The 12,900-nt window shown below is 46.8% G+C and overlaps 1 protein-coding gene across 1 annotated transcript in view; it reads left to right on the forward strand.

The window, feature by feature from the left end:
- The first annotated feature begins 11,229 nt into the window (after window positions 1–11,229).
- Window positions 11,230–12,900, forward strand: part of IQCA1 (IQ motif containing with AAA domain 1) — a 112,289-nt gene continuing 110,618 nt past the window's right edge. Inside the window, exon 1 of the mRNA XM_033001308.2 lies at window positions 11,230–11,344. Within this exon, the coding sequence (XP_032857199.1) occupies window positions 11,334–11,344 (11 nt within the window). The 5' untranslated portion in view covers window positions 11,230–11,333. The remainder of the gene's footprint in view (window positions 11,345–12,900) is intronic.

Below are 12,900 nucleotides of genomic sequence, written 5' to 3' on the forward strand. Positions count from 1 at the left end.
AGTATGACACTATCACCACTGACGTGACTCCGCACAACCACGAGGACACTCAAGAGCCAGCAGATCTCCACCATCCAGCATGTTTCACGTGGCTCAGATCCGCCCAGATCCCACACATGCTGCTTGGTCGCTCCCCCCAGTGAGGGTCTCCATCGCTACCTTCAGCAGCATGAGGCGGCCTTTGCAAGAGCCCCGTGTCAGACTACATTAATGTAATTAACAGATACGTTAACACGCACGTTGATCGAGCAGAGAGAAGAGCATCTTGCTCTGAAACAGCTGCCAAACAAAATTCAGGCCTTCAGCTCCTCCTCTGGTATAAACTGATAGAGTACAGCGGGCACCAAAGGCAAGGAGCTAGTTTGCACCACTGGAGGAGCTGGCACGACCATCGGAAGCCACAGCCTTGCTGCAAGTCACAGATTTTCACCGAGTTGGCGGAGTCCCGCTCTGACAACATATCTTACTTACTAAAGCAATTAGGCCAGGGGGGATTCAATAGGTGCTTCCCACTCTTGCAGATGCAGCCAGACGGCTGCTGGGGCAGCGATGCCTTCAGCCTTCACCACTCACTAAATCCCGACCATTCGGCAGCGCCTCGGGCTGTGGTTTCAAAGCTCTTTTACTCCTCTTTCAGCCTCACCCAGCGCACCTCGAGGTCCTCCAGAGAGCTCTGCCAGCACAACCATGGGGCAGAAAATGGTCCAGGGATCCCAGAGGGCGGCAGGAAGGAAGGACGTGGCCATCAAGAGAAGCATCCCCGCAAGCGTGGGCACGGGGAGGGAGCAGCTCTGCCCTCGCATCTCGCTCTCTAACGCGGAGACAAGCTCTCCAGCACACATTTCCCTCTGCTTTGGCTCCATCGATCCCGTCGCTGCGCTAGAGCTATACCCCAACACTGTCAGTCACACCAGCTTAAGAAGGAGGCCGCCTCACATCCCAGCTCGGCCCCCAGTGCTCCTGCTGGAAGCAACCACCAGCTACTGACTGCAGACTAAACAAAGCTTTTTTTTTTACACTGCCCACAGTCTGGACCCTTAACTGAAGATTCATCCAGCATGAAATCTCCTATTTCCATTTCTTTCATAACCCTCTCCTGCCTCCATCGGTGCTGGTGCTGGGGGAGATACCGCGCCTTGGTGGTAGGAAGGAATAAAACGCAGTGTCTTGTTAGCAGCATTCTAAATTAAAAAAAAAAAAAATACAGTTTTAAAGCTCCCCTGCCTTTTGTTGGCCTTCCACCTTCCCCCACCGCCTGTAATCACACACAACAAGCCAGGAGCTATGCCCAAGAAACGAACTGCCAAGAGCACAAGCAGGAAGCAAGACAAACTGCGACAGCAGCAAACCACTTCAAAAAGGCTCGGGTTTTGCTCAGAAACGCTTGAAAGGAAACTTGCCGCTCACGGATATTCATCCTTCATCACCTACCCATTGTAAAAGAAATACTGGTCTCATCATCTCAATTTTTCTTGGGCAAAAAGGGTTTCTGGAAGGCAGGTTCTAAAAACAAAGCATAAATAGGAAATATAGATGCTTCCTTAAAACCATATTTGGTTCGTTTGTGAATAATACCCAGCAGCTTTCACTGCCTCCCAACAGTACCTGAAAGCTTTTAGGGGAAAAGACATTAGTGGCCACAATGCTATTTTGCAGAATAATGTAGAAGGGGAAATCCAAAACAACTAAGTGCATAACACTGAAGACCTAGAGAAAGGTTTGCCTGGGGCAAACATCTCCTAACTGCTGTAATTACTGTGAAAGGTCATCAAGGACACCTCCCTATGCAAGCTAGAAAAATTCATGTAAGCATTTCATGTGATTAGTGCAGCTTTTTTGGTGAATGTAGCAAAACTCTGACATCATGCCATATGAGATGATATCAGCAAAGAGGCATTTTTCACAGAAAGTGCATGCATAAGAAAGCCGAGGATATTAAGCCCCTTCCAGCTCCTTGCTATCTTGCTGTCAAACACAGCCATCAGAAAGGAAGCTCAAACCAGCCAAAACCCCGGGTAACAAAGGAAAGGCTGCACACGCAGGACTTCGCATTGACAGAGCCACATCCTGAAATGAGTACACAACAGTTCAGTCTGCAAGTATCACTGGATTTAAGAGCCACGTTCCTCCCGGGTGCCGGCTGTTGGAGAGGTTATCGTGTCCCACCTCCAGCCCGGGAGGGTCTCTGTGCTCCAGCAAAGCTCATGCCAGCTCTCCTGCCCACGCTGCCTACGGGGTGGCACCTTTCTGCAGCCCGATGACGACACACATGCTACGTGCTGCTCGCTCCGTGCCCCGGGGACAGCGTGTGCTCCCCTTGCACGCGGACGCTGACACACGCCAACACATTGCTCTGCATTTTTTTTTTTTTTTTTTTTGATGTGGCTTAATTAAAGGCAGACGCAAAGAGCGGCTTGCATGAACATTTATCTTTAGGTGCTTCCCTCCCTGGGACCCCACTCGCAGGCTGGGGGCTGAGGAGTGAGAGCAGGAGCACAGGGCCATCTCCCCAACAGCCTACGGGACCCTCCACGACCTTATCCCATGGGTGGAGGGGGCAGTGTCCTCTCTCCTAGGACACCTCTAACAGCTCAGGGAGTGCAGGAGGACACACGGGATGCTCCGAACTAGGAGTCCTCCAAACCCTGCCCTCCGCTCTGCACAACATCTGGGGCTGCCAAGGGGCTGGCCACATCTGTTCAAGCAGGATGAAGCCACGGCACACGCAGGTCTGGCCACCTGATTTCACCTGTCTCGGACAAAATGATTATTTTGGAACTAGATTGCTTCCTTTACAGTCCCAGGTCTCATTTTCAGAGGTGGCAGGAGAAAGCCTTTGATCCATTAAATGCCTTTGTAAAGAACTCACTGTTGGCATCCGACTCTCTAGGCAAGATAAATATACAGTAATTTAGGTTGGAAGGGACCCTTGGAGGCCATCTGGTCCAATCCCCTGCTCAAAGCAGCAGTAAATAAATCGCAGCACGTCTCCTCTGCTCATGCAGCCAAAGGCACAGGTGGGGGATGCATGAGGAGCAGGGAAGTATGCAAGAGACCTCAACACAAGAAAAATCTCTCCTGCTCCGAACAGCACCATGGAAATTAAGTCCCCCATCCAAGAAGAGGCTGCTAAGCCACACGCTGCCCTGACCGACTACCTCAACTCTCTGACCTCTTGCTCCAGAGCCTGGGAGTGTCTCCACTCCCCAAAGAGACCTCCCCAAAAAGCAGGTTTTAGCCCTCAAGTCCCAACCAAATAAAGAGGTACATAAGTGACCTGTACATGCAGAGATAATTATACTTGGTGCCTTTGGTCTAACTTCTACCCCTTTCTTCCGAGGGCTGGTGGCATTATTGTGCACCCTGTAAAGCACTCCTGTCCCACTGAGAGTCTACCTGACTTCATTTACCCTACGTGGCCAACCTGGGAAGAGCTGTAACTGCAGTCTCAAAGGCCTTACACCACTGTACACTAGTGTCAGAAAGAGAAAATGCTGCAAAGTCTCTGTTTAACTGAGCAAATTCACCTGTTTCATGCTTTGATCTCGATGCAGGAAGCAGAAAACCCCCTTGCTACCCTTCTCCCACTCAGACAAAATCTTTCCCTGTGCTCACTCCCAGCTACAACCCTGCAACAGTTACAAGCTCTTTAGCCTTTTTATTTCATTGCATCAGACCAAAAGCAGAGACAGGCCTGGAAACTAAATTGCAGCCACCGGTTTCATTCATAAATTTGTCTGCATCCTCGCACAGTGAACTATTGTTGTTATTTCTCACCGTTTACCACCTCAAAGCCAGAGAGTATTGTTTTTATTGCTATTGTGAGAACAAGAGCAGGGGAAGAAAAATAATCTTGAGCTTCCCTTCCCCTCCCAATCAAATATAATGGGAAAAAAAAAAAAACACAACAGGGCGGATGTCAGATCCTCAAGGATTTTTTTTTTTTTTTTTTTTTTTGGGAGCTATCTACAGGAGCTCAGCCCAGTGCTGCAGGTTTCTGAGTCTGAATTTTATCAATGGGCTGCGCTGGGTCCGTTTGAAAGGACAGCAGGTGTTCGAACAATGAACCCGGGCTGCCTCTACATCTGGGCTACAAAAGCCATCGCGGTGTTTACAAGAAACAGGATAATCAAGAAAACATCCTGCCACAGGCACCTAAAAAACGACAGCCCCTTGTTATTCATTTTTCTCTCACACTGCACTGTTTATTTATAGAGCGAGAAGTTGAACCAGGAGGAGGGGAAGAGAATAAGAAGTAGTTTCACACTCGTTTCCACGCAGAAGTGACGCATGTGCAACGTGGAAGGCAAGGACAGCCAGGCGCTTGGCTTGTACTGTTCCTTCGGCTCTAGGTGGGACATTATTAACCCTTGAGCTCTTGCTGTCACTACTGAATTAACTGGACAGAAGTTGTTGGTTTTGCTTCATTCCTGCAAACCACATCACTTGAGCTAACTCACTCTGGGACACTCCAGATGGAAACTGAATCCCCACTTACTGGATACAACGTCCCTAGCGCCTAAACACAGAGAGACGGGCAATTATGGGGGAGGGATCGTGGAAATTGCTCATCCATCTTAGTCTTAAAGGTTGGATCCTGATGGCGAGCAGAACAAGAGAGGCTCTTCCAGAATTTAGAGAAGACACAGAGGGTCCTCTCCCCAGAAACCCTCTGGAGGAACCTCCTTCCCTCGATAGGCAGCACTGGCTGCCCAGCTTTTAGAGTTAGAAAAGCGAATACACGATGCATCCAGCACGTTTGCAGAATCAAAGGTTGCCACCAAATTTCAACAGATGATGGCTCGTGGCTCCCTACAAAATCACCGTATTTTGGGGTTCCTTTCTACTGACATTTTGTTCTGCTTTCTTTTAACTTTTCAGCACAAAGGAAGAAGGATGCATCTGATTTAGTAAGAGGCTTTTTTTTTTTTTTTTTAAATCAAATAAGTTCTCATTGGAGATGCACCAAAATGGAACCTCTAGAACATTTCTCACCATCTTCAAGAACAACTTGGGAAAGCTCCAAGGTATCTCCCCCTTCCAGGCTAACATTTCATGACTCCAGTCATCCTTATGTCCAGCAAAATTAAGTACCCCCTTCCCTCGTATCCCCTCTTCCCTGCTTTAATAGTTTTGCTTCTGGAAGCCTTCAAAACACACCAGCTAGAGTCCCTGCACAGAAACCTGGGGAAATGAGAGCTGAGCTGCTCAGCCGCCCAGGGACTTTGACTTCTTTGATTCAACTCAAAAGCAAAGAGGATTAACTCAACAGGTGCTTTACTGGAGAGTGGGAGGGAAAAGAAAACAAAACACAATGAAACAACAGCCTACGTGCACGAATAACAGATTAACTTCTCTTCTGGGCAATGAACTGCTAAAGCAGATGGCTAACATCCCCCTTCTCCTTTAGACCCAAGTCACTCTCAGTTGCTGGCTTTGAAGACATCAAGTCCCAGAGCTCAAATGCTTCCCTTCAATCACACAGTGGGTCTGGAAGGGGATCTTCCACATCCAGACTTGACCCCTGAAGGGTTGAGCTGCCTGCTCTGCCCCTTAACTCATGGTCTTCTCTACCCTGGTCATCCTCAGAAACATCAGCTTCCCAGCTCGAGCGCCAAGGACCTTCCAACAGCCTCTATGTCTTATCCACTGAGTAGGACAGCTGAAGCCAAGACTGCTGCCCCATAAATTCATGATAATGCCTCACAGCTGTTTGTCGTGGTTTGTTGTTTTTTTTTTTTTTTTCCCCCATTAAGAGAAAGACCATCAAACAGCACGCATACAAACTGACCACATCAGAGACCAACATCTTCGTCCCATTCCCACCAAGGAAAGCAAGTGGCACTTTGCTGTTCTGAGTTCTCACCAAGCCAGGGCTCCCCGGCAGGCTGGTCCCACCAAACCTCCTGCCCACTTACCACAGCCTGGGACACGGGGGCTCAGGTCAGCTAAAATCTCACTGCAATCAAAAGGAGCAGATAGCAGCTTATATTGTCTAGTGTTTTCTTCTCGTTTGCTTAAAAACAGGAGAATTTTTGAAGTTTTCAGTGATTAATGTGCACACATAGCCAGTATTAACAGGCAACTTTTTTGTCATTTGTCCATCAAAATCATAGGAGAAGCACATACAATATTTTAAACTGCTGACTGGTGAGCCTATAAAGTGAGTAAATGGTTAGAGGATCTGTACATCTTAAAAGAACTGAACTGTCTGTCCAGCAGTGCCATTTCACATGCAATGCTGAAGATATCTTCACATTACACAACCAAAAGAAACGCTACTTATTTCCACTATTTGTTTTGCAGAATAATACAGAAGCAACCTTTACTCTCTTAAGTGACTAAAGCTTGACACAGTATTCGCATTAATTTATTAAAAATTTGCTAGTTGAAGCCAAATGTTCAAGTCAACCTGTTTTCTAAAACCTCTGCTAACAAATTACTTGGAAAATTGCCAGAAGCCTGAGTCCAATCCCTTTTTCTGTTTCTTTCTCACCAAAAAAAAAAACATCTGGTGCACGTTAATTGTCAATCTGTATTGACTGTAAGATTTAATGCTGGTAGGCATCTTTAAATACAGCATCCTAGATAATTAAATAGCTGAACACCAGTGAACAATTGTCAATACAGAATAATAAATACAGAATAATATCAATACACTCCCTGATGCTTCCTAGCGATAGAGAGCTGATGCTGTTTGAACCAGCTTCTCTTGAAAGCTTTAATTTTATCGAACAACATTATTTCAGGAGAGATGATTTGGGGTTTTACTTTTTAACAAAGAGAGAAGTGGAGTGTGGCATGGCATTTAATATCTGGCTGAGATTTAAAACGCACGCTCCTTATGAAGTATGACATTTTATACCTGAAACCACAGGAACATTTCCCACATTTAAGTGATAGAGGGAAAATTCTTCAAATTAGATTTGAACTTTATACCTTCTAATTCTGCTCCAATCCTCCTCCTCCATGCACCACGCTCAGGCCTGATGAACATGCTGGTGCTATATCAAAGTCTAATAGACCTGACTGCCGACAAATCCCCTTCACTTAGCCTTGAAGTAAGCAGCAAACCTCCTGTAGGTCCAGTAGTTAATATTAACTGGCAAAATAGCTCAGTGACTGATCGTGAGGCTAAATGAACTGGTCAGCGCAGCACAGCTGGCAGAGACATCCCTGCTGGGTGTCAGCATGAGCTGGAAGCCAGCACTGAAGCCACAAGGCAGACCTCAGTCCCCAAGCTTGCAGCGAAGAGCCACACAGAGCTCCCTTACACACTTTAACCCAAACCTAAAGGAAAACCAAATACCCATCTGCAAGTAAGCCCTGAGCAACATCTCCCCAGCCTTGCCCGTCAGATGTCCTGCTTCTCACTTTCCTCGACCCACGGGTCTGCCGTGCAACTCAACTGCAATCAGGTCACCAATCTGGGGACAGCTGCCCTGCTGTAAGTGCTGCCACAGCCACTGCCCCTTGCAGGAGAGCTCCTCTGCCGAGCTCTCCAGGATGAAGGGGACACTGGCACGCCGGGGTAGAACTATGGAGCAAGGGGGTTTTTCAGCGTGAGACATCCAGCAAAATCCACCCTCCCGGCACTTCTTCACAACCCGCTTCATCCAGCCCATTAGTAGCACGCAAACGGGCCCCTTCGACAACCCCTCATGTCAGCAGGAGGTGCCTCCTAGACCATATAACATCCCACACCCCGGGGAGGTGCAGCACAGACCCTTCACGCCTGTCCCCATGGCCAAACAAGCAACAGGATCCCTGACTCTCAAGTGGTGGCCCAAAGCTCCAGCTCACCCATCCCGTGTGACGGAGAAAGCCCTGACCCACAGCCTCTCCTTCTGCACGCTCTTGGGGCCAGCAACACACAAATAAAAAAAAACACTCCGCCTTCCATCCTGTGCCTTGAGGGACAATCCAGACCTTTGTAAGTGCTTTGAAATACAAGTTGCAAAGGCAGAACATTTTTCCTATTATGTTCCTTGCCTTACTTAAGCCCTTACTCAGCAAGAGACAGGTGCACTAAGCTCTTTGCCAGGGACCTGCATTTAGAGGAACAAGGTCCTCCAGTTTTATATGTTATCCCCTTGTAAGCTCACTAGTCGCCTCTTAAGCTCATAATAAAAGACTTTTTTGAAAAATGATGGCACCTAGTTTCCAAGGCAGCAGAACTTTTAAGCTCGTGTTTGCAAGAGCCTAAGGAATTACAGATGCCAAAATGAACACGCTCTATAAAACCCATCACCTATTCCTGCTGGATAGATTAAGTAACACAGTTTTATTTTTTAATGCAACACGATCTGGATGAGGAAGTCGCTCTCAATGCTGTACAAAAGACGTACAACGTGTGGAATAACAACTACAAATCCCTTTAACCTCTGATGGTACCTAGAGATCTCAGATGGTTTGGTGCCTGTCGGGATTATCAGAGGTGTGTGATCCCAGACTGGAAAGACTGAGATACTTCATGGTGTTGACCGACCATCGATGGTCTGCTGGACCTCGGCTGCAATGCTCCAGAGGAAGAGACAAGAAGGAAAATAAAGGAAAAGAGAAGAAAGTTGGAGGTGGGGATGGAGAGCAGCTGTGCCGAACCTGAAGCAAAAGACACAGCCACAGCAGAAAATACATCACAGGGCAGTCCTTTGTGGATAGCAACTGTCCCAACAGCCCAAGCCGACCTGCGTCCTCTCACTTCAAAATACTTGAAAGCTCAAGGATTCAACTGGAAATCTACAACAAACCAGAACATCTCACATTCCCCAGTTTCTCTTGTTTATGTCTATTTTCTTAGGCTAAACCGATTACTTATTCTCAGTCATACACCACTCCCATTTCAGCTACAAAGCAGGCTCCTTTCCCATGAAAAAAAAAAATCAACTCTGCTTATTTTATAATTCATTTTACTGCATGACTTTTATCAGCAACACAATTATTTTTTTTTTCCAAATTCCCTACAAACTGATGAAAATAAAAAGACTCTCAGCTTGTGCCCAGGCTCCCTGCATGCTCTCACACCCATCACTTTTTTGTAGCATAATTACCCATTTTTAGAAGGAAGATGTTTGAATTCATCCAACTTTTTTTTTTTTTTGGGGGGGGGGGGGGCGGTAGGGGGAGGGAGGAGTGAGCAGTGGACATTACTTTATCTTTAATATAGTTTCCAGAACAACAAAGACCATCCTTTGCACTGTGACACCAAGGTGCTAACAGAGGGCAGTAAATTCAGATTAATAATTAACACCCACATCATATCAAGCAATCTAGTTGCTCTCATTTCAATTGCTTCAGAAAGCTTCCTTTTTTTGTTTCAAACACATGCAATAGGTTGCTTAGCTATTAATTACAGGAGCTATTTTTGAGAGATGCATTGCAGAACAAAAGACTGAAAGTAGTTTTCTATTCCAACTCCAATTCCCGAATTTACTTATTAAATTGCAAGCATTACTCCCTTTTTCTTGGAGATTTGGGAACAGTAGCTTGAAGTCTATGGCAAAAGGTATACTGCTTAGGAGTTACAGCCAAATCGGTGCTTAAAACTACACGCACTGGTGGAAACAGTACTGTTGGGACTCTGCAGGTAAAACTCTTGGCTGAAAAAAAATAGTTTGGCAAAAAGAAGTGATGTACAAATGCCCACAATAATGGAAATAAAAATGTGAGGTTCCCATTCAGGCTGTGAAGACTTGGTTAAGGTATTAAATAAGAACAAAACACAAGTTAGTTACTGCTTTTGAGACCCCCTCCGACCTGCAGATGGATGAAAATCAGGCACTGAAAGGAAGCAGACAAGTTTCTGATGTAAGCCACACTAGCACAGAGAAGCACTTTGATATTAACACAGCTAATTACAAGCCAATTTTACACCATTTTCTGATGCCATCCCCTCCAAAGAAAAAGCAACAGGTACTCAAGTGCACTTACTCCTGAAAAACCCCACCAATCCAGTACACCAAAAGAAATCATGCAATCGGCATAGCCATCATCCAGCTCAAAAAATAATATGCCTTTGATGTTTTTTATTATGGTTTTGATCTTTCGAGGTTCACATTTTTAAGCTTTTCCTCCAAAACCACGGGGGCTAGGAACTTTATTTCAAAAACTCGATAGCCAAGAGTCTCACCTAATTATATGAGCTAGGGCTTCAAGGTGGGGGAGCAAAGGAACACAGACATTGAGATTTATGGCAAAAAAATACAACCGCTGGCAAAACACTCATTGTCCCAAACTTCTTTCTTTCTTCTTCACCTGCTCTGAGAAGGAGTGCATTTTTTCCCCCCAAAAAAATGTGATGTGCTGTAATTCTGTCTCACTAGCTTTGATTTTTTTTCTTCTCTTAAAGAAGGAACCTTTTATTGTTCTGCAATGGATACTTCCCACTCTGCACACAGGCAATACATTAAAGCAACTATTTTTTAAAAACTTCACCTTCACTACTGGCTAGACATCATTTACAAGAAGGCAAAACAGCTGTATCACCCTCAAAGCCAGCCTCCTACCAAACCAGGGCTCAGAAACTACAGGTGTGATTTTACAGGCTGTATTGCAACATGCCCCTGGTTTCCCCCATTGCCTTTTTTTTTAATGGAAGAAAAAAAAAAAAAAAAAAGGAAAATCCTGCTAGGAGTGACATAACACTAATAAGTGGGATGGAGAGAGATGTCCACAGCCTCAGCACTTGCTTCCCAGCCTCCCCAGCATATGAATGTGCTCGGTTTGGGGATGCAACTGATGAAGTACAACACAGGAGGCAGGTGTCCAGCTGGTGCAAGGAGGGGAAAAATAATAATAATAATAATAAACTGGGTTTTAAGTGGCAAGGGAATGGAAAACCACTAGAAACTTGCTTTGATAGGTACCTGGGGGGAAAGCGTAAAGAAAAAATTGAGGAAGAACAGGAATGCAAGTGGGACAAGCGCTTGGGAAGAAATAAAGGGAAATACAGAAAAGTAAAGGGAAATACAGAAAAGAAAAGGGAAATACAGAAAAGTAAAGGGAAATACAGAAAAGTAAAGGGAAATACAGAAAAATAAAGGGAAATAAAAGGAGGGAAATAAAGGGAACGAAATAAAGGGAAAGAAATCATGGGAAATAATAAAGAAAAATAAAGGAAAAGCTCACTTTCTCCCCCGGTCAGGCCCGGAAGCCGCGGGGGGGATGGCCTCCGCGTCCCGCCCGCCCCGTCTCCGCGGTAACGGCGGGGCCCGCGGAGGGCGGCCGGTGAGGAGCCGCCGGCCGGGCCGGGCCGGGCCGGGCCGGGCCGGGCTCCGCGGCGGCCTCGGGGCCGGTGGTGTCGGGGCGGAGGAGCGGCTCCGCGGCGCCTCGCCATGTCTCAGGCGTGAGTAGCGCGGGGCGCGGGGGCCAGGCGGGGCGAGGGGCCGCAGGTGCCCGGGCGAAAATCTTGTTTAAGGCGGTTAAAAAAAAAAAAAAAAAAAAAATATATATATATATATATATATATACATACACACCACCCTCTCTCTCCCCCGAGCTCCAGAGGAAAACGGCTGCCGGTAGAAGCGCGGTACAACTGGTTCCGCCGGGCCTGGGCCGGTGGTGCGAGGCCCGGGCGCCCCTTCCCGCCGGGCCGCGGCCTGCCCTGAGGCAGCGGCGGGGTCGGGGACCCAAGGGGGGGGGGGGGGGGGGGAGTGAAGAAGGCGGGATTCATCCCCTCAAAGTAATCGGATCACCTCAGCCCTGTTCAGGCCAATATTAATATTATTCCTACTCATGCGCTTGGCCTTTTTCGGCTTGGAAAAAAAAAAAAAAAAAAAAAAAAAAAAACACCGAAAAACTTTTTCCTCTCTTACAGACCAAAATTTGCACATATTATTTTAATCTGTAATGAACTCCTCATGCTTTCAGCACAGCACAAAGCTTTAAAAGTTTATTTGCAACAATAACCAGACACTGATGATGGCGTTGGATCAAAGTGCCTGCAAGGAGCCATACTCATTTCTCCAGAAATATTACTAAGATACCAAGCCCCCATAATAAGAAAGCATTATTATTGCTGAGCTACACAGTTGAAAACCTAATAGTGAGCGTCTTTCATCACATTATCCCTCAGCTTCCAGGTCCAGCAGTAGAAAACCCTGGGCACAGCCCAGTTTGGGGCTGCTCTTGGTCCCAGTTCGGAGCTGGATGGGGTTGCTCAGTTTCAATCAATAACAGTACATTGGAGGCGGGAAGGGAAAATTTAAAAAAAAAAAAAACAACAAACCTCAGGCAGTATTCGCTGCCTGCTGCTGCTCCTTCTTCTGCATGTTCAAGCCCTAACCCAGTCCAACCTGACCATATCCAGACTGTTGCCCCAGCAGGTTGTGAGCACAGTCGCTTCTGGCTACTTACCCATGGTCTTCTCCTCCCCTGGCATCACTGGTACCAGCCTCAAAGCTTCATGTTTCTTTTGCTCAGTATCATCTTTTCAAACTCCAACTCATTGCTGGGTAAAACCCCTCAGACACTAAAACACCCTTCCAGCCTCAGAACTAGAGCAACCCTCTTGGTCACCTCCACGTTGGGTTTCCTCTAACCCAGCTTTCTTTCCTCAATGCAGTTGCAGGCCCGCCTAGGTATCACCACCAGCTCTACTGCCTTCCAGCCAGGCAGCTTCCATGTCCTCGCTCCTTGGCTCAGGAGAGAAGGGTGAGCAGAGAGGAATGAAGAAAATCACCACCAAGGGCCCATCAGAGACTGCCTGGGGGCTCTGTCCAGGGACACAGATCCAGCATAGTGTCCAGCAGCTGTAAATGTGAGGAAGGCTTGGTTATGTCCCTGGCTAATCCTGTGTGGGGTTGGCTTGTAATAGCACTAATCATGTCTTGCACTGGCATGGCAACTCAGTTAAAGGAAGTTCACAAAGTAATGGGTAGGTACCTAAATCACATTGTT

The sequence above is a fragment of the Tyto alba genome, unplaced genomic scaffold (assembly GCF_018691265.1).
Source record: "Tyto alba isolate M040663 unplaced genomic scaffold, T.alba_DEE_v4.0 Super-Scaffold_7, whole genome shotgun sequence".
Taxonomy (NCBI): domain Eukaryota; kingdom Metazoa; phylum Chordata; class Aves; order Strigiformes; family Tytonidae; genus Tyto; species Tyto alba.